General features: G+C 50.4%; 7 protein-coding genes across 7 annotated transcripts; 2 read left to right on the top strand and 5 right to left on the bottom strand.

Moving 5' to 3' along the window:
• Nucleotides 1–641: 641 nt before the first annotated feature.
• nap1 (histone chaperone NAP1) lies at nucleotides 642–2,230 on the bottom strand (the record flags this gene model as incomplete). The annotated part of the gene is made up of 5 exons (XM_056910867.1): nucleotides 642–692; nucleotides 772–1,114; nucleotides 1,218–1,935; nucleotides 2,017–2,096; nucleotides 2,184–2,230. 5 exons carry the CDS (start codon nucleotides 2,228–2,230, stop codon nucleotides 642–644), a joined length of 1,239 nt encoding a protein of 412 aa, XP_056763693.1.
• A 1,398-nt stretch (nucleotides 2,231–3,628) lies between these two features.
• Nucleotides 3,629–8,757, top strand: N7458_007486 (uncharacterized protein; the record flags this gene model as incomplete). The annotated part of the gene is made up of 21 exons (XM_056910868.1): nucleotides 3,629–3,723; nucleotides 3,775–3,814; nucleotides 3,876–4,406; nucleotides 4,465–4,806; nucleotides 4,872–5,006; nucleotides 5,062–5,128; nucleotides 5,194–5,325; nucleotides 5,383–5,732; nucleotides 5,790–5,935; nucleotides 5,998–6,105; nucleotides 6,158–6,470; nucleotides 6,532–6,685; nucleotides 6,741–7,073; nucleotides 7,130–7,212; nucleotides 7,264–7,398; nucleotides 7,455–7,687; nucleotides 7,743–7,866; nucleotides 7,943–7,988; nucleotides 8,046–8,196; nucleotides 8,259–8,407; nucleotides 8,471–8,757. The coding sequence occupies 21 exons, from the start codon at nucleotides 3,629–3,631 to the stop codon at nucleotides 8,755–8,757; spliced, it is 3,954 nt and encodes a 1,317-aa protein (XP_056763694.1).
• A 283-nt stretch (nucleotides 8,758–9,040) lies between these two features.
• On the bottom strand, nucleotides 9,041–9,269 carry N7458_007487 (uncharacterized protein; the record flags this gene model as incomplete). Its single annotated transcript, XM_056910869.1, has 2 exons — nucleotides 9,041–9,106; nucleotides 9,174–9,269. The coding sequence occupies 2 exons, from the start codon at nucleotides 9,267–9,269 to the stop codon at nucleotides 9,041–9,043; spliced, it is 162 nt and encodes a 53-aa protein (XP_056763695.1).
• A 709-nt stretch (nucleotides 9,270–9,978) lies between these two features.
• Nucleotides 9,979–11,985, top strand: N7458_007488 (Serine/threonine-protein kinase bur1; the record flags this gene model as incomplete). Its single annotated transcript, XM_056910870.1, has 8 exons — nucleotides 9,979–10,088; nucleotides 10,143–10,224; nucleotides 10,280–10,376; nucleotides 10,414–10,586; nucleotides 10,643–10,670; nucleotides 10,730–10,943; nucleotides 11,012–11,206; nucleotides 11,277–11,985. The coding sequence occupies 8 exons, from the start codon at nucleotides 9,979–9,981 to the stop codon at nucleotides 11,983–11,985; spliced, it is 1,608 nt and encodes a 535-aa protein (XP_056763696.1).
• A 707-nt stretch (nucleotides 11,986–12,692) lies between these two features.
• N7458_007489 (D-3-phosphoglycerate dehydrogenase) lies at nucleotides 12,693–14,401 on the bottom strand (the record flags this gene model as incomplete). Its single annotated transcript, XM_056910871.1, has 5 exons — nucleotides 12,693–12,721; nucleotides 12,793–12,874; nucleotides 12,945–13,636; nucleotides 13,733–14,040; nucleotides 14,106–14,401. The coding sequence occupies 5 exons, from the start codon at nucleotides 14,399–14,401 to the stop codon at nucleotides 12,693–12,695; spliced, it is 1,407 nt and encodes a 468-aa protein (XP_056763697.1).
• A 1,474-nt stretch (nucleotides 14,402–15,875) lies between these two features.
• Nucleotides 15,876–17,749, bottom strand: N7458_007490 (serine--tRNA ligase SES1; the record flags this gene model as incomplete). The annotated part of the gene is made up of 7 exons (XM_056910872.1): nucleotides 15,876–16,058; nucleotides 16,151–16,519; nucleotides 16,578–16,668; nucleotides 16,732–17,153; nucleotides 17,222–17,383; nucleotides 17,482–17,552; nucleotides 17,617–17,749. The coding sequence occupies 7 exons, from the start codon at nucleotides 17,747–17,749 to the stop codon at nucleotides 15,876–15,878; spliced, it is 1,431 nt and encodes a 476-aa protein (XP_056763698.1).
• Nucleotides 17,750–18,538: 789 nt separating this feature from the next.
• Nucleotides 18,539–19,321, bottom strand: rhbA (Rheb family small GTPase rhbA; the record flags this gene model as incomplete). Its single annotated transcript, XM_056910873.1, has 4 exons — nucleotides 18,539–18,778; nucleotides 18,851–18,979; nucleotides 19,047–19,186; nucleotides 19,267–19,321. The coding sequence occupies 4 exons, from the start codon at nucleotides 19,319–19,321 to the stop codon at nucleotides 18,539–18,541; spliced, it is 564 nt and encodes a 187-aa protein (XP_056763699.1).
• Between the last annotated feature and the right edge of the window lie 6 nt (nucleotides 19,322–19,327).

The following is a 19,327-nucleotide window of genomic DNA, read 5'->3' on the forward strand; positions in this document are numbered from 1 at the left end:
CTCATGTTTACCTACATGTAGACTACCCAAGATAGCAGGACCAAACATATCTGCAGAACATTCGAAGACGATAGATCATCAGACAGATCTGATGATCTCTTATTTCCCCGTACGGACTGTTCCGGACCTTTACCCCGGATTCTGAATCTATAGATGGACTGTTTGTTTGAGGTCCGGACCCACGCACGACATCATCGACGACGACATCATCGGCTGCCCGGTCATGTTGTCAATACATATCGTACCACATTGGGATAGACACTATCAATGCAAAGATTTAACACTATATAATTACTCACAGAAAGCACCAGAGCTCTAAGAGATCGGGATGCGGATCAGCTATCACTAGTGACCCATGTCTATTACCAGCGCCCAAGAAACGATCACAACGCCTGTTCCCCTAGTCTCTTTGGCCAAAGGGGTAAGATATTACACACACTGATTATGTCAATTGATTGGAGAAATATTAGGTAGACAGGTCAAGTTCACGCAGTGCAAGAGAGGGGGGAAAGAGCATCAGTGAGGAGAGAGACAGAGAGAAAAAAGGAAACATAGCAATAACGTCAATCACAAGGAAGTCCATGAAGCATGTCAGTGAGCTGCTCCGCTCGATGGCCAGTCACTTTTTTTCCGGGGAAGTTCTAGTTTTGCTTGCACTCGGCAGCCTCCTTCTTGGGCTTGGAGGTACCATCCTGAAAGTAGAAAAAAGAATTAAGTCAGTAAATTTAAATGGCGTTGAATTATGTTTTTAAAGGGGGGGGTTCGTCTTACCTCTTCGTCCGAGTCGTCATCCAGATCCCGGTCTGATCCTCGCTCATCCTCGTCATCATCCTCATCCTCATCCTCATCTTCATCGTCCTCATCCTCAAACTCATCAGGATCGATGTCCTCACCCAGCTCCTCGAATTGCAGAGCCTCGCCGGTGAACCAGTCAATCGCACGGGGAATCAGCTTCTCCTTGATATCCTCACCCAGCTGGTAGTCCAGCTCCAGGCGCTCCTCGATGTCGCTAGCCACAGACTCGTCATCATCGGCAGGTGGTTGAGGGGGGAGAAGAAGTTGAAGAATGACTCGGTGGGCACACTGATCTTGACAACGCGGGTCTGCTTGGTGTCTGTGTGGAAGCGAAGAATTAGTGTCATGATTTTTGAAGCCCCCTGTGGGGGAGCAGTAGGCAATGCGTGGGTGGGAAGAATTTTGCAAAAGGGGCCCGGCACTTACTCTTGTTGCGCTGCTTCTTGCTCTCCTGGCGGATAGTCAGATCCTTGTCATCCTTCCAGTCGATCTTGGAGCCCTCGGCGTGGTCGTAGATGAAATCGCCACCGTAGCCGTTCTCGTCCTTGTAGTAGTAGGTCTTGGTGATGGTCTTGTTGGTGAAGAACTCGTTCTCGGCAAATTCGAAGATGAGACGGAATCCAGGTCGGTCGAGGTACTCCATGCGAATGTCGGTGAGCTGCTTAAGAGCCTCCTCGTCGCGCTCGGTGATCATCTCGGCGAGGGAGATCTGGTTCTTCATGGCGGAGAGCCAGAACTCGGGGATACCGGTCGTGGGCTCACCCTCCTCCTCCTTCTTCTCCTCAGCCTCCTTGGTCTCCTCCTCATCCTCCTCTTCGTCCTCCTTTCCGGCCTCGACCTCATCCTCGGTAGGCTCGACACCACCGTTCACAATAGTGGCACGGCGCTCGTACAGAGGGGTGAATTTTCCAAAGTACTTCTTCTCGAGCTCCAGGACCTCCTCCTGGAACTGAGCCTCCAGCTTGGCGTGCTCCTTCTGGATACCCTTCAGACCGGCCACACGGCGGCGGACGACGGGAGGAAGAGACTCGATGTAGCCAGATGAGCGGCCGACGAGCTGGCCAAGCTTGCCCTGGATCATGTTGATCAAAGCCGGGTTCCGGGCGAAGAGAGAGGCGGCAGTCGCGCTATCCAAGGGTTCTGTGGAAACAGCGGTCAGGAACGCGACCGTAGAAATGAGGGAGGGGTGTACGAGGGCCGTCAAATTCAGCAGCTACCTACCTTCCTTGATGCTGGACACGCCAGGCTGCTGAGCGTGGGATGAGATGGGGGCATTGTTGGCTGGCGTGTTTTGCGGGGTCCTGAAATTTTCGGAGCTGGGTCAGTTGTTTTTTTTTTTTCTCTCATTGCCGATAAGCAGGCACCAGAAGGGCAGGGGAAATCCTTACGGAGCGACCGGGAAGTCGGGCTTCTTATTCCTGATGGGCTCAGACATGGTGACGGGGGGGGGGTATGGTTGAGGGAGGGGGGGAGGGTAGAAGAGGAGGTTGGAGAAAGGAAGGGAGGGGAAGAAATTGATACGGGCGTTTTGAGGGAGGGGGCGAGTCTGGAAGATGGTGGGATTAGGTGGGAATTCCTTAGCGCCGGTGGCCGGAGGGGCCTTGGCGGGACGCGCTTCTTGGTTGAGGGTCCTTCGCGCTCCCAACAAAGTTCTGGAACGTTTTGTGCTTGACGATTTGGCTGAGCCTCTATATCATAGGTTGGTCATGGTACGACTGATAATGGTGCAGATATGTATCTTCTTCTGTTTCTTGGTTCTCCTGTCGAGAGTGGAACCAGTCTATTACAGAGCCAATTCCCCTCTCGGTGGCGTCTTGACCAGAGGAAAATCACTCGAGCAAAGGGGGGCAAAACAGACATGAAAAAGCAAAAGAAGATACTGTACAGTATTACTGTACTCGGGTCCCCTTTTCCTTTCTGTGCGGAACACGATGTGGAGTCAGTACATGACTCGTACAGTAGTACAGTAATTCACACTGAGAACTATCCGGAGTTGAGTGGTGGTCCAGATCGAAGGCTCAGCCATTCCTGCCCTTGAACCATCGCACGCAGGACCTCGACCCGTCAATCCTTGATCTTTTATATTTAGAAACATGGCTCGGGTGTCGTCCATCGGCTCGGTGGAGACTGGATTTGCCGGTAGTACATAGAATGTAGTCCCTCAAATGATGACTTGGTCCGGAGAATATATATGCAAACGGCCTATCAACGCGAGGCTCGGGTAGATGCGATCCAACGACGGAAGGATATGGAACGGAACTACTGCCAAGTCGATGTATAAATATGAAAGATCTGTCATCAAAAGTCGTCAAGATTAGGCAAGTATACCGACATTGCGTAGAATTGAACTATTTCATGGTGACATGTCTACCTACCGGATTCACCAAATTCTAATTCCCGGTTCTCACCAAATAGTATCTATCGACTTCGACAAACCATAGCGCTGTAGCCCGTAAAATGTCAAAAATGTCAAGGACCAGACGAGGTACATAAGAATGCCTGCTGATGTTCGCCTGAGGCCATACACCAGGCTCTGGCTTATCAGGTCACATGGTGATAAGGGCGTGTCACTGGAGGGTCGGGGAAGTCGCCTCCCCTCGCTAGACCCGATGAGCTTTCCCACGGTCTTCATTTTTTGGCGCATGTGAATTTGAAGCTCTCGTGTGAGGTGGCTATGTGTTTACTGACGGCGGCCATCACATAATCACCAGTGAAGCTCAATAGCTGTCCCCTGGCCGGTCCTCGACGTCTGAAACCCTACCACACGCGATCAACTCCACCCAGAAACCAGATACCAAATATCGGAAACCTAGCGACTGAACTATCCAACACGATGGGCAGCCGCCCGCAGTCCCCGATGGGGACGGATCCTATGGATCTCTCCATACCTCGACCTAGCCGCCGGCGGGACTCTCTGAGGAGCAGGTTGTAGACTCTGGTCAAAATTATGCAAACCGCGATTGCTGATCGTCTCTCTAGTATGAGCGTGGTGTCTGACGTTGAAATGGCCCGGAACGAGGTATGCCTCTTTAATATACTCCAAACGAAATAGTCAACTCAATTGACGATGGTCGGAACAGGTTTTTGACGGCCCCATCTCCGAAAGTATCCCATCAAGTGTTGTCTCGTTTTCGCATCGCCGTGCCCGAGGTGGGTCCACGGTGAGTTTTACTTACTTCCAGGACGAGGAGGACTTTGCAGAATGGTCCAATGAAGACGCGGTGGATGTGGGCAGCGATATCGAGGTAGCATCGCCAGATGGTCTAGATGGAGCAGATCTCGAGTCCCACCGAGACTCGTTCGTTTCCAAGAGACTCTCTCGAGACTCGGTCGAGCATCCTCTACTCTCTCGGTTTATCTCCGCAAGTTCCTATGGCCGAGACAGGAGGACGGGCGGTAGGCTTAATCAGAAAGTATATATTGCCTCGGAGGACCTCACAGCTGTCTTTGCTGGATTCTCGACGAGCCCGGGTGGATATGCCATCTACCTGACCCTGTGCCTCCTCACTGGCGGACTTGCCTATCTACTATTTCGATGGCTCCCACGTTGGCGAGTTAGACTGATTGGAAAGGCAACACAGTTGGCAAGATGTCAATGGATCGCAATTGAAGTGAGAAACATCTTCCACCATCTTCACGACAAAATCGCATGTGCTAATTTCCAACCAGGATCAATGGAACCAGTTCACAATTCACCAGATTGATAACCAATCTTATGGGCGCCCGTTGTCAACAATATTCGTAGACCCACCGGGTCATGTCTACGATGAAGACACCGACCCAACGATGGCCAATCTGCGGTTTCTTGACTACAGGCATATGCGCTTCTGCTATCATCCGATCGAAGACAAGTTTGCGTTGATCAGCGGCTGGAAGGATCCCTCCTGGACCAATGCGAAGGTCATGAGAGGAGGTCTCGATGCCGACGAGCGTGATAGCAGGGAGCAGATATTTGGTCAGAATGTCATTGATATTCAACAGAAGACTGTTCCTCAGCTCTTGGTTGATGAGGTATGTATTCTTGATTCTAACAATATATTCATATTTTTTTTTTTTCTAATCTAACACTCAACCAGGCCTTTCATCCATTCTACATGTTCCAAGTTGCCAGTCTGTTGCTATGGTCCATGGATGAATATTACTACTACGCCGTGTGCATCTTCCTTATCTCTGTTTTCAGCATCGGTACCACCGTGTTGGAGACAAGATCGGTATGTTTCTATGCTTACCCTGTACTGTACCTTTACCGACTGACCTGGTGTTTAGACTATGCGTCGCCTGAGAGAGATCTCCTTGTTCGACTGCGATGTGCGTGTTCTCAGGAATGGATTTTGTAGGTTACCTCTGGACTTTCCGATTCGTCACCACATTCATGCTAATTCTCAATCTCAACTGCAGGGAGATCTGTTTCCTCCCAGGATCTGGTACCTGGAGATGTCTTTGAATTCTCTGATCCCTCATTGAACCAAGTCCCGTGTGATTGTATCTTGTTGTCGGGCGATTGTATTGTGAATGAAAGCATGCTCACTGGTCAGTAACCCTTGGCGCAATACCTATCTCAGCGAGAAACACTGACAGACAAAACAGGCGAGTCGGTTCCCGTGTCCAAGACGCCACTCACCGACGAGGCTCTCAAGTACCTCGATCTTAGTGCCCCCTCTATTCACCCCAATGTTGCCAAGCACTTCCTCTTCAGTGGGACAAAGGTCATTCGTGCTCGGCGACCCCAGAATGTAGATGACGATGAAGCTGTTGCCTTGGCAGTCGTCGTTAGAACAGGGTTCTTGACGACTAAAGGTGCACTGGTTCGCTCAATGCTTTTCCCGAAACCCTCGGGCTTCAAGTTTTACCGAGATTCGTTCCGCTATATTGCCGTGATGGGGGTGGTCGCCCTTCTTGGCTTCATTGCGTCTTTTATCAACTTCGTCCGACTTGGGGTAAGTTTACGATCTCAAAGAGAAGCTGTCATTTGCGTGGTCACTAAATAAAGGCAGCTTGCTTGGCACCTGATCATCGTCCGAGCACTTGATTTGATTACGATTGTCGTTCCACCCGCTCTCCCTGCGACTCTCACCATTGGCACAAATTTTGCTCTTTCGCGTCTGAAGAAGCAATCAATCTTCTGCATCAGCCCGCAAAAGTGAGTGGAATCCGAAAAGCTGACTTTCTTCTACCTTTTTTACTAATAAATCTTCGATATAGGGTCAATGTTGGTGGAAAACTAGATATGGTCTGTTTCGATAAGACTGGCACTCTCACGGAGGATGGCCTAGATGTTCTTGGTGCGCGCACGGTTGGCAAAAACCACAGGTTAGTCCTTGACTCGAGAGGCGTACGATCAGCAGTGGTTAAATTGGTATAGATTCTCCGAGCTTTTGTCTGAGACATCTTCCGGCATTCTACTTCCTCCGCCAAACGCGAATTCTCCATTCGATCTTGAAAAGCAGCGGAAGATTGTCTATACCATGGCGACATGTCACTCTCTTCGAGTTGTGGATGGCGAACTCCTTGGTGACCCTCTTGATGTAAAGATGTTCCAATTTAGTGGATGGTCCTACGAGGAGGGTGGCGGCCATGCTTCTGAGCAAACAAGCCCCAAGTTTGACACTATCATTCCATCTGTTGCGAAGCCCCCAGTGACTCACGGAGGCGACAGCCAACCTAATGGGCCAAACGTAAGTTTTATTCTCTTAAAACCTCAGCGTGATTTTCGCTGATCTTTGATACCCGTTGCAGATTCCCGTCGAACTCGGAGTTCTTCGAAACTTCGAATTTGTCTCGCAGCTCCGCCGTGCCAGTGTGGTTGTCCGACAGTTTGGGGATAATGGTGTAAATTTCTTTGTCAAAGGCGCACCTGAGAGTATCAAGGATATCTGTATTCCCGAGTCCCGTCAGTCTTCCATATCCCCTTATTCGTCATTACCCCGTCTTACTCGTCACTGCAGTTCCTTCCGATTACGATGAGCTGTTGAATTACTACACCCACAAGGGATACCGCGTGATTGCTTGTGCTACAAGATACGAGCGCAAACTAAGCTGGATGAAAGTGCAAAAGTTGACACGCACTGAAGCTGAGAGCAACTTGGAATTCGCAGGCTTTATCATCTTTGAGAATAAGTTGAAGAGCACCACGACCAAGGTGATTTCTGAGCTCAACCAGGCTGGCATTCGGAATGTCATGTGCACAGGCGACAACATCTTGACTGCTGTCAGCGTTGCTCGCGAATGCAAGATGATTGGTCCTAACGAGCAATGTTTTATCCCCAATTTTGTCGAAGGTAAGTCCAAAATTCCCTGATTCATGAATCATCTATGGGCTAACAGAGTGCTCAAGATCCGGGCCTCGATACCAAAACTTCTCTTTGCTGGGAAAGTGTGGATGACCCGGATCTCACGCTGGATCCGAGAACGCTTTTGGTATGGAGTGTCTCTTCCATTATGATTACCCGCAACTAACCTCCCGTATAGCCCACGGAGACCACCGCAGAAAGCGATGTTTCCATTCCTGGAATTGCCTTGCACGAGCGTAATTACTGTATTGCTGTCACGGGTGATGTGTTCCGCTGGATGATTGACTTTGGCAACGAGGATGTGCTCAGCAGGGTAAGTCGTCCTGGGATTTCACAGTCTATCTTGAGACTCTCTAATCAAGCCGCCAGATGCTGGTAATCGGCAAAGTTTTTGCCCGGATGTCACCCGATGAAAAGCACGAACTGGTCGAAAAGCTCCAGTCCATTGATTACTGCTGTGGTTTCTGTGGAGACGGTGCAAATGACTGTGGTGCTCTTAAAGCCGCAGACGTTGGCATTTCTCTGTCGGATGCTGAAGCCTCCGTGGCTGCGCCATTCACAAGTCGGCAATTCGACATTTCTTGCGTGCCAAAATTGATCCGGTAAGTTACTCAGCATCATTATTCTTGAAGACAAGGTATTGACTCTTTGGTAAAGTGAGGGACGGGCTGCCTTGGTGACTAGCTTCTGCTGTTTCAAGTTCATGAGTCTCTACTCGGCCATCCAGTTCTCCACGGTCAGCTTCCTCTATACGTCGGGGTCCAACCTTGGTGACTTCCAGGTGAGTGCACAACCGGTCTCAGCATGTAGATGAGATAGACGAGACTCCCCCAGAAGGTCACTGACTCGGCATTTAGTTCCTCTTTATCGACCTTGCTCTCATCATGCCCATCGCCATCTTTAGTGAGTTGCAAACTTATATTTTGGGTTTTCCTTGCACGTAATCTGACAATGATGCAGTGGGTTGGTCCGGTCCATATCCTACTCTTTCTCGCAAACGACCCACGGCGGATCTCGTCTCACGAAAAGTTCTTACACCATTATTGGGGCAGATCGGCATGGTGGTCCTTGGTCAACTCGTCATCTTTAAGACTGTCCAATTGCAACCTTGGTAAGTGGCCGTTGACAATCCGTGTCAAAACGTTGGAAACACTAATAATTCATATCATCCAGGTACCTACCTCCACAGCTTGACGTGGAAAAGAGCAATATTGTGAACTCGCAGAATACAGCCCTGTTCCTCTTTTCTTGCTTCCAGTACATCCTGACCAGCGTTGTCCTCAGCGTTGGACCACCATTCCGGCAGCCAATGACCCAAAATGGTGAGCAAATCCTACAGTTCTATTCTCCAAGACCCTAATGCTAATGACTGTCTCGGCGACAAGCTCCTTATCTGTGTACCATTATTATCGACCTTGGAATTGCGGGTTACATGCTCTTCCGTCCCTCTGAGTGGGTTGCGAGCGTGATGGAGTTGACCTTCATGTCAGATGGCTTCCGCAGCTGGGCTGTGGCATTGGCGCTCGGGGCATTTGCTCTTGCTTTGACGGCTGAGACCATAGCTTTCCCTCGCCTGGCTCGCATGATTGGCCAAATCCGCGCTCGCCTGCAGCCCAATTACCGCAAAAAGCGCCGCCAGTACAAAGTTCTGCTAGAGCAGTTGCGCCTGTGACCTTCAGCGGTCAGGTGGTATAAGAACTGTACTTATAATGAAAACGAGAAATATAGATAGATAGAGCGGTTCTCTTTTGCACTCTATCAGTGTCGCATTGTCTCCCAACGGAACTGGTATAATACATTTCAACTGACCCCCGAGCCCGATCTAGCCCAAGGACTCTCCAGATGAAAATAAAAACATGATAGTGCGCTCTAATGGATCGATTCCGATTTCACATAAATTGAGCATGGTATTGTAGGATAATGGAGGGGTTTCGAGGCACACAGACTTCGTTCGTCTAGTGGTCCCATGGGTGCTTCCAGCCCAGCAGAGCCGGGCCGTCCTTCTTGGCGCGGTACATGAGCTACATGGTAGGAATCAGAGTTAGCATCTCCATATATTTCAGAATGGGGCGGCGCTGGGAGTCATACGAAGAACCACATGCTGGCGCTCAGAGCAGTTGCCGTGAAGCGGTAGAGCGGTCGGACCGGGTGGACGTGGATAGGGTGGTGTGCCTTGCCTGCCATGACTGAACGAATTGGGTCAGTACAATTGAAAGTCTGCTTGACGGGATTCGGGGTCTCTCACTGTGTGTGTCGTGCAAGTGGTTCCTTCACGAACGGGGGCAGATTGCTGAGGAGAGAGTCGAGAAAGCGGGTCTTCGGCGGAGGTTCAAGTCATTTAATCACGTGACCAGTGACGGCAAGCGGCCGTTTTCCAGTCGCCTCGAGTCGCGGACTTTTTTGAGATCGTTGCCTATTGGCAAACTTCATTTACTACCGCTTGGGGTGCCTTGGGATTGCTTGTTCTCGCGCAATTTACACTGATCTTACAGCGACTAGCCTGCCTGCGCTGCCTGCTTCTGCGACGACCTTGTTGACCGAGGCCCTTGAATAGCCTGTCTTAGACGACGCCGCATTACACCTCCCGCGATGTGAAGTCTTGCTGCTTGCCTCTTCCTCTTCCTCTGGAATCTTCGAACCGACTGCTACGAACTCAACTTTGTCAACTCTTTATCACAACTCCTGTTTCAACTCGCCCCGAGAAAGTCCTTAAGACTCGATCTACTAGACTCCACCAACACATTCTGCCAGTCCGCGCTTGCCCGTTCAACGAAAGACGATTGACACTGTCGAACCACCGGTCACGTCTCCTCCTTCGATACAGACAAACATCACAGCTTGCAGCCACTCCAAGTCCTGTCCTTGTTGGTCGTTCAAGGGCCGCGGTGACAAGATGTCTCTCGTGTCACTTGAGAAAGATAGCCAGGGCGAACCTCGGTTTCCTGGCTGTTCAAATATTCGAGACTTTGAATTTATAGGCAAACTTGGCGAGGGAACCTTTGGGTATGTCTGCCGCTGAATATCTTTCAAGCAATAAAGTTGTTGACCGGCGAGCAGTGAGGTCTACAAAGCGAGATCAAAGAAGGACAACTCGATTGTGGCCTTGAAGAAGATTCTCATGCATCACGAGAAGGAAGGAGTAAGTGGTCTGCTTTTGTTGTCCGCACGGTCGTCACTAATCTCATGTTTCATAGTTTCCGATTACAGCTATCCGTGAAATCAAACTCCTAAAAGCGCTTTCTCATGTCAATATCTTGCAACTCAAGGAGATGGCGATTGAAAGGAGCAAAGGTAAGACCACATTCGTCATATTATCTGCCGAAGCTAGTCTCTGACAATAGCTCCAGGCGAGGGACGAAAAAGCCCAGCATGTACATGGTCACGCCGTACATGGAACATGATCTATCAGGTCTTCTGGAAAACCCCACCGTCCACTTCACCGAGCCTCAGATCAAGTGTTATCTTTATCAGTTGCTAGAAGGCCTGCGATACTTGCATGCGGTACGAAGTCTGTCAAGATTTCAAACGGAAGAACACTGAACTAATGTACCACACAGAATCAAATCCTACACCGAGATATGAAAGGTGTGTGATAATGGAGGTCGTCTACTTTCGAACTCAGCTAATCCAGCACTATGTGCTAGCTGCCAACCTATTAATTAGTAATGGGGGCATCCTTCAAATTGCCGATTTTGGTTTGGCACGACCCTTCGATGAGCCTCCTCCGCAAGCTGGAAAGGGCGGCGGGGAGGCTAAAAGAGAATACACTGCCCTGGTTGTTACGCGATGGTACCGCCCACCGGAGTTGCTTCTTCAACTTCGTCGGTATACATCAGCCATCGACATGTGGGGAGTTGGGTAAGCTTCTTCTGTTGTGCTTCTTTCTTAACGTTATGCGTGCTCATGCAAATATCTGATCGGTGCAGGTGTGTCTTTGGTGAGATGTTCAAGGGAAAACCGATTCTCTCAGGTAGCAGCGATTTGAATCAAACTCAACTCATCTTTTCCTTGGTGGGAACCCCTACCGAGGAGAACATGCCCGGATGGAGCTCGCTCCCAGGATGCGACGGGGTGAAGAGCTTTGGCCAGAAACCTGGCAACCTTGCCCAGGTATTTAAAGAGTGAGTCACTCCGAACATGCAACGGAATCTAGATGTTCTTGTGGCGGGAAAAATACTGACAATACAACAGCCAAAGCCCCGTGGCGGTCTCGCTCCTGACAGAGCTTCTCAAGCTGGACTGGCGCAAACGCATCAACGCCATTGATGCTTTAAAACATCCATACTTCACCACACCTCCCCTTCCCGCAAATCCTGGCGAGATCCCCCATTACCAAGATTCTCACGAGCTCGACCGCAAGAAGTTCCGAGACCAACGCGCTCCTATGCCTCCAGCCCCTGCAATGGGATCCACCGATCCCGCATCCAATGGAGGATGGACCGGGCCCGGATCTCGGCCAGACTCCCGCAACAGCAATCACAGTCGGATCCCGGGAGCCGCCCGCGGTGGTCGCCCTAACGGGCCCCCAAGTGTTCCCCACCGACGCGGGCCCTTCCCGCCTCAGCGAGAGGGCGGGCTCCCTCCGCGGCCGCCAATGTCTACAGGTCCTCCGCCGTGGGAGGGAGCACAGAGCGGCAGATCCGACGGGCGAGATGACCAGCGCCGAGATCGGTTCAACCAAGGCCAGGGTCGTCCCGGTGGTAGAATCCCACAGAGCAGCCACAATCTCGACTCGTACGTCCCTAGCTACGGGGGCGGCTCTCACGAACGTGGACGAGAATCTGGGGATTACAATCAATCAAATCAGGATTGGCGTGGGGGGAGCCGACGTGACTATCGCCGTGAACCGCCTCGGAGAAGGAGTCGGAGTCCTGGTTACAGAGATCCAGGCCGAGGATGAAGATGTTCACAAAGGTGAATCTTCGATTTTACTAATTCGCCCTTTCCTCCCTCACTTCCCCTCATCGTCTCTACCTTCTTACCTCAACATCCTTCACCCTCCTTCTATCCCTCCTTTCCGAGGGACTCGACCGAGGAGTCAGTCTTTCGTGACAATTATCAAGGCCGCAATCGAGCCGAGGCAGTCACGAATACATTACATTCTAACGACTAGCCTGCATGTTGCCATGCTCTTGAATCCTTAGATTCTCAAATATCCAAAATCAAATGTGTTTCATGCTATGACTTTAATCTAACCTCCGATAAACAAAAGCTGTCAGAACATGACCATGTATCTCGCACACAGGTATCTCGACAAGTCGAAGCTCTCGAATGAAATTCGACTAACATATGCATAGCGCCTTTAAAACTACGGCAAAGAATCATTCTAAATGAGATCCAGTAGTGCAACACTTTTCTATATCAAGTCGCTGGTTTCAAAACTTTTGAGGTTGCCACTGTAGATTTTGGTCACATGAATCAAAACACGACACCGTCGCCGGGAGAAATATAGAACGAAAAAGACAGAAGGTATTTGCAAAGAACAGTCCTTGAGGGACCTCGTTGAAAGGGTCCCTCCTTTAAAATCGTAAGATTTGAATCACCAAGTAGATTCCAAACATGTCAAGTTGATTACAATAGCGCGTATCTTTTTTTGGGATGCGCCGTCTAGTACAGGATGCGGGTCATGATTCGAGCTGTGAGTCGAGTTAGCATGGTCGTGCACGGAGGAAATAGACGAGCAAAACTCGGTAGGGACTGATCTTACAAGAAAGGCTCTCAAGGCTCTGGTACAATTCCTTGATCTGTGTGGAGCTGACATCGCTAATATCAGCCATCAGATAGGCAACCTGGTAAAAACTTGATTAGCGGCTGGCTCATCGCAGGACTTTCTCGCTGCTGCGAAATACGGGTACTTACGTCGCCTCTGCTATCGGTCATTTGCTTGTCGACGTTGTGGTCGCCAAGAATTTCGTTGACCTTGCGCAACACACCGGGAATGTTCTTGTGAATGTAAACCACACGGGCGTGGCTGGGCTCATCAATGGTCAAGGAACGGAGGGCAACCTCGGGCAAGTTGACGGCACCCAGGGTGGAACCCTCGTTGACGTATCGGGTCAGAGCCGTGGCAACCTCAACACCAATGGCGCTCTGGGCCTCTTCGGTAGATCCTCCAATGTGAGGAGTCAAGATCAAGTTCTTCAGCGAGCGCAGATCAGCACCCCAGGAGTTGAGATCGTTGTTGAAGTAGTCGCCATTTCCAGCGGGCTCGTTGGGGTACACATCAAGAGCGGCACCGGCAACCTTGCCGCTGCGCATAGCCTCGATGAGCGCGGGAATATCGACGACGGTACCACGGCTGGCATTGATCAGGTAGCTGCCGGCCTTCATCTGTTCAAACTGCTTCTGGCCGATCATGCCCTTAGTCTCGGGAAGCTCGGGCACGTGGCAGGTGATGAAATCGGCCTCGCGCAGGAGTTCCTCCAAAGTGTTGACCTGACGGGCAGTACCCAGAGCCATAAGGTTAAGAACGTCGTAGAAAATGACGGACATGCCCATAGACTCTGCCAATACTGAGAGCTGAGCGCCAATGTGACCATATCCGACAATACCTATAGAAGAAGGCGTTAATTTCGAACAGGTCAAGGCACCTCATAACTCGATCATGGCTCTGAAACCACCCCGAGGAGAAAACGGGGTCCACATACCGAGTGTCTTTCCACGAATCTCCCAGCACTTGTTGCTGACCTTGTTCCAGGTACCATTGTGCATCTCGTTGGAGCGGTCGCCCAATTGGCGAGCAAGGCAAATGATCTCGGCAATGACCAGCTCGGCGACACTGCGGGAGTTGCTGAAGGGGGAGTTGAAGACGGCAATACCGTGTTCGGCGGCATACTGGAGGTCCACCTGGTTGGTACCGATACAGAAGCACCCGATCACGATCAAGTTCTTAGCTTCCTTAAGGACCCGAGCGGAGAGCTTGGTCTTGGAGCGGATACCGATCACATGAACGTCACTATGCGGATATTAGTAGGGATTCCTTCGTGGCATGCTCGTTCACACACTCGAGAAAAGACCTACCGAATCTTCTCAATCAGCTGGTCCTCCGGGAGAGAGGATTTGAGGAATTCGACTTGGTAGCCTTGCTGCTTCAGAATATCCCGGCCGGCCTGGTTGACATTCTCCAATAGCAAAACTTTGATATCCTCAGTGGCGAAGGGCTTCAAGTGCTTGGCATTGACCACAGGAACCGTCCTCGTCAGGGCAGAGCCGTGGCTGGAGGGGGAGTGGAAAGAGGCAGAGGGTGAGGTCGAGAGGTACTGAGCCTGAGCAGCCAGGTCGTCCGTGCGAGGACGAATATCTCTTGCCGACGTCATGGCGGATGTGTGGGAGATCGGCGATGAATGAATAACCAGGTGAGGTGGTCAGGAATTGGGGGGGGGTTAGGAGGGAGTAATAAAGAAGAGAAGAAGAGACAGTAGTCAAAACGATGAGATGACGAGGTCGTGAGGAATAACGAGCTATGAATCACCGAGTGGGATGAGTAACTGGCTGGATGAGTGGTCAGGTCCGTCCACCAAATTAGCTAAGCCCTTCAGAAAAGTTCAGGGTGTCTCCGGAATCGGACCGTCACGAAAGCAGCAGTTCCTTAGACCAATGACGGATGGGCAAATTGGGTTGGAATTCGGCGATTCGGTGTTTGGATTGGTTAATTGGGTTCAATTTAGTCTGTCTCCTAAAACCCTCATTCTATTTTTTTTTTCTCTACTACGATCCGGAGCATCTCCGCCCGTGAGTCACGAAGGTCGTGATGTCGTGATTGATGGAGGGGCAAATCGCGGGGCCGACTTTTTTTTTTTTAGGGTTTTTTCCTTTCTTTTTTCTTTTTGCCGCCAGCCTACCGGTAGAAACTCCATACAGAGTAATACTACTCGTGCAACTTGATTGGCGTAGAGCTGAATACAATCGTGTGTTGGAGTAATTCAATTGAGTAAGATCATGAGCTTACCTATGAACTACTCTGTACATCCTACCACGTTAGTTCACTACCGTACCACGAGAGGGTGGAACCTAAGCACATGGAATGATTATGTCATCAACCATGCCCACCGGCAAGCCGAGTGCAGCAGTCAGAACTTGGCAGTACACGAAGTCCGACTGACAGTAGTAAGTAACGAGAGTAAGGACTCCCGGATAAGTAGTCCTGTAGTGGGGCCCAGTCGGCGATCAAAACACCTTCCATTCGGATTAATTGCGGAGCGAAGGGAAGCATATGCATCTAGTATATCATACATACTGCGATATTGTGTATCTTGTAATGCCTGCCTATACAGAATTCTCGTGTCATGGTTATCTCGAGGCTCGATTCATTAATTTGAAGCCTAGCTATAGCAAAGGAGCGCACTATATCCACCTAGAGTGGCTACGAGAAGTACTGTATTCTATGGATTGTTCGCTACCGTTACGTTGGATGATAAGCTAAGAGAACAAATAGGTCTGATGATACGAAATATCCCCAGAACCATATAGAGCAAGCAAGTATCTAAACATAAATATTTCCTAGATGTACCTGGTACTTTCTCTTGTTGCACACATCCCAGCGCGGATATTATCGCACGTCTCACGCGCGCATCGGGATCTATGTTCTAGATCCACTGGTATTATGTTCCTGTTGGAGTCTATAAGATACATCTCTAGGAGAGAGCCTCCTCTTCGACGCATGGTACCCGAGATCTACCAATACACAGCCAGCCATATATAAGCTTTTACATGTTCATTTCCATGGTATCATTTGACGCTTGAAACTTCGGAAGGGGAAAAGAATTTCTTGTGGCCTGTCCCTTCTCCCCTTTAGACCTTCAGGTCCTGCATCTTCCTGGCAGCATCCTCAGCACCGGCGGCGGGCTTGGTCGACTGCTTGGCCTTGGCCGCCTTTTGCTGGGAAGTAGAGCTCTTGGGGAGCTCCTTGACGTAAGGAAGGAATTCCGGTGCGCCAGGGATGTACTTGCGTAGCACTTCCGGAACCTCAATACCCTATTACGATGGATTAGCATGGATGATACATCAACTGGGCCCAACTTGCGGGGAAGGCAGGGTAGAGAGCAGTATTTGCTGCATTTACTTACATCTTCTCTCTGGTAGTTCTCCAGAATACAGCACAGGGTGCGCTCGGTGGCACACAGAGTCGCGTTCAGGGCGTGCACATAGGTCTTCTTCAGGTCGGTCGCCTTCTTGACACCGAAGCGGATCTCCAAGGCACGAGACTGGTAGTCAAGGCAGTTGGAGCATGACACAAGCTCCTTGTATTCTTGCTGGAATGGGAACCATGCCTCCAAGTCGTACTTCTTGGAAGCAGCATTGTTCAATGCACCGGAAACGATAGCAACGACGTGGAAGGGGAGCTTCAAGGACTGGTAGAACTCCTCAGAAGTGGCCATCATGTCCTCAAAGGCTTGCCAAGAATCCTCCGGTTTGGTCAGGACAAACTGCTCAATCTACACTGGTTGTGAGCAAGTCAAAATGGAAAGGGTCAAGAGAAAGTTCGGATCTCACCTTCTCGAATTGGTGGACACGGAAGATACCCCATGCATCCTTTCCGTGAGCACCGGCTTCCTTTCGGTAGCACGTACTGTATCCAGCATATCTACATGTGCCCCCTTCGTCAGTTCTCGACTCTGATTAGGAAAGCAGTAGAATGAACCCTTACTTGATGGGGAGATCCTTCTCCTGCAGCCACTCGCTGTCGTGGAGCGCGGACAAGGGCTGCTCCGAGGTAGCAATGAGGTACTTGTCCGTAGAATTGTCCTCGCTCTCTGTGACCTTGTAGAGTTCCTCGTCGAACTGCTCAAGCTGGGCCGTCTTGGCCATGAGGTCCTTGAGCATGAATTGCGGGGGTTGGTTGGGCGTGTATCCCTTGTTGAAGAGGAACTCCAGGCCGTAGTTGACGAGGGCCAGGTTGAGGAACAGGCCGTATCCGGTCAAACAATATCCGCGGTGACCGACGATCTTGACACCTCGTTCCGGATCATATCCATCCAAGCGAGTCAGAACCTCGTGGTGAGAAAGGCAGTTGGGGCGTTCCATGACAGCGTCCGTAGGAGTCCAGGTCTTGATGACCTCGTTGTTATCCTAGCGAAGGTTTGCGGGTCAGTCTGGGCAATATTTAACATTCGGTACACATCCCGATGAGTATTTACCTCATTGTTGCTCACGGGCACGGACTCGTGGACGTAATTTCCAATACTGCGAATCTTGCGGTCCCGTTCCAATTCCTTCTGAACAGCGGCATCCTCAGCCTCCTTCTTGCGCTTCTCGAGGTCCGCCTTTTGCGCCATCAGATCGCTCGCATCCTCCTTGTTCTGTAGAAGCATATAGTATGAGCAATGGTTCACTCGGCCTCTTCACTCTGCCCAAAAGAGCAGCGGAATGATCAACAGAGCAAGTGGGGAGGCAATACCTTCTTCTTCATTCCAATTTGCTTAAGCAGCGGGTTGAGCTGCGAGCCAAACTGAGTCACCTCATACCGAGCTAGTTTGAGCCACGTTAGCGATCTGGCAGGTAGCCTGGCCCCTTTTGGCATGCGCCAGCCTACCTTTCCGAGCCTCCTCGTACAACGCGATCACTTCATCGACAGCTTCCTCGGGAGCGAATCGTTTGCGCTGGCTTTCCTTGATCTTGTTCGGGTTGCCACCGCGCTCGGTGATGAAATCATTGAGGTCGAGCATGGTTGAAGAGCGAGGGAGGGAATGGAGGGCTAGAGCGAGTGAGTCAAAAGGCCGCTTCAGTTGTGGAGGGGTAAAATCCCAAAGTGCGCGCGCCCGCGGGGGCATTACTTAATCCACCGTTTCACAAAAAGTTTCAGGTCCCCTCCACGAGCATATAATGGAGGCCCTTAGGTATCGGTTCTCCCAACTATTGAGATCACTGCTAATAATTCCGATGTTGGTTCCGTTTGAGCTTGTATGATTCACACAAAAGCACCAAAATTTCCAGGTAAGGCCTGCGGGGGCCACTTGATTATTCTATGCTCGCTGAGTACCCAAATCCAGATTCCCTCGCCCATAAAGTACGTAAAGAAAGACAAAAGCCAGATGATTAAAAAACCACAATCCATGCAATCAAGTCTGAGCATGCCACAAATCCAAAAAGACACAGAGAAAGCAACCTTGAATAAACCGTCCCGACAGAACAAATGGCAGGGATTGAGGGTGGGAGAATGTGCTAGGTCGATCCCACTTTACAAGAGAAAGACCCTGGACAAGCAGAGGAAGAGGGAGAAGAACGGATAGCAAGAGAGACATTCCAACACCAGGATGTCATAGTTCAGACAAGACCCTGAGTAATATGTCATCGGGAAACTCGTCGTCCTCCTGGGCGGATTGGTTTGAGTGAAGACAGCAAAGTCGGACGCATTCCGATCATTTCAAGACCCGCACACGTATCAAGGCATCTCCTCCCCTCTTTCTCCCGCTATCGCGAATAGAAAGAGGAAAATTAGTGGTGTAAGAGCGAGATTACATCACCGTACATTTGTTGTTCCCAGCGGGTTGTGATGGGTTTTGAGACTTCTCAATCTCTCCGATGATCAGATCGAATGCTTTAGCGACATTAAAGTCGAGGAAGGCACTGGCCTCGGTGAAACCACAGTTGAACTCTTCCGCCAGTTGCCGGCCTTCATCAAGAGTCACCTGTCGTTGGTCACCCTTCAGATCGCTCTTGTTTCCCACCACGACCAATGGTACCTGGTCGGCGCCCTATTAGAAAGCGAACGGTTAGAAAATTTCCAGATGGACTGAGCGGGTTGCATGGGCATCCGGAAGTAGTACCAGGTGATTCAGGACCTTATCTCGAATCACTCTCACCATCTCAAAGGACTGGCGTGACGTGACCGAGTACACAATGATATAGCCATGGATACCAATGAAATGCTTCGAATTCAAGATACTGTACTCGTCCTGTCATGAGAGAAGAAACGGCAGTTAGCGAGTTGAGCGTGCAAACAGTACCAAGGGAGTTTCCTACCTGTCCTGCGGTATCCACGATCTCAGTTGCGTAGTCCTGGCCATTATGCTTGATAATCCGGCTGAAGGTATTCTCGATTGTGGGGTAGTAGCTCTCCACAAAATGTTGTTCGACAAAGCGGACCGTGAGAGAAGACTTGCCTAAAAGTCAGGGAAGAGGCGTGAGACAACGACGATACGAAGATGATGTTCGGAGCCCAGAGGATGGTGGGATCACATACCCACGGAGCGGCTACCGACGATCGCGATCTTTCTCTGCTTAGGCGCGGCAGGCATCTTGAG

This window comes from Penicillium daleae, assembly GCF_028827525.1.
Source record: "Penicillium daleae strain IBT 16125 chromosome Unknown utg000007l_segment0_segment0, whole genome shotgun sequence".
Classification (NCBI taxonomy): Eukaryota; Fungi; Ascomycota; class Eurotiomycetes; order Eurotiales; family Aspergillaceae; genus Penicillium; species Penicillium daleae.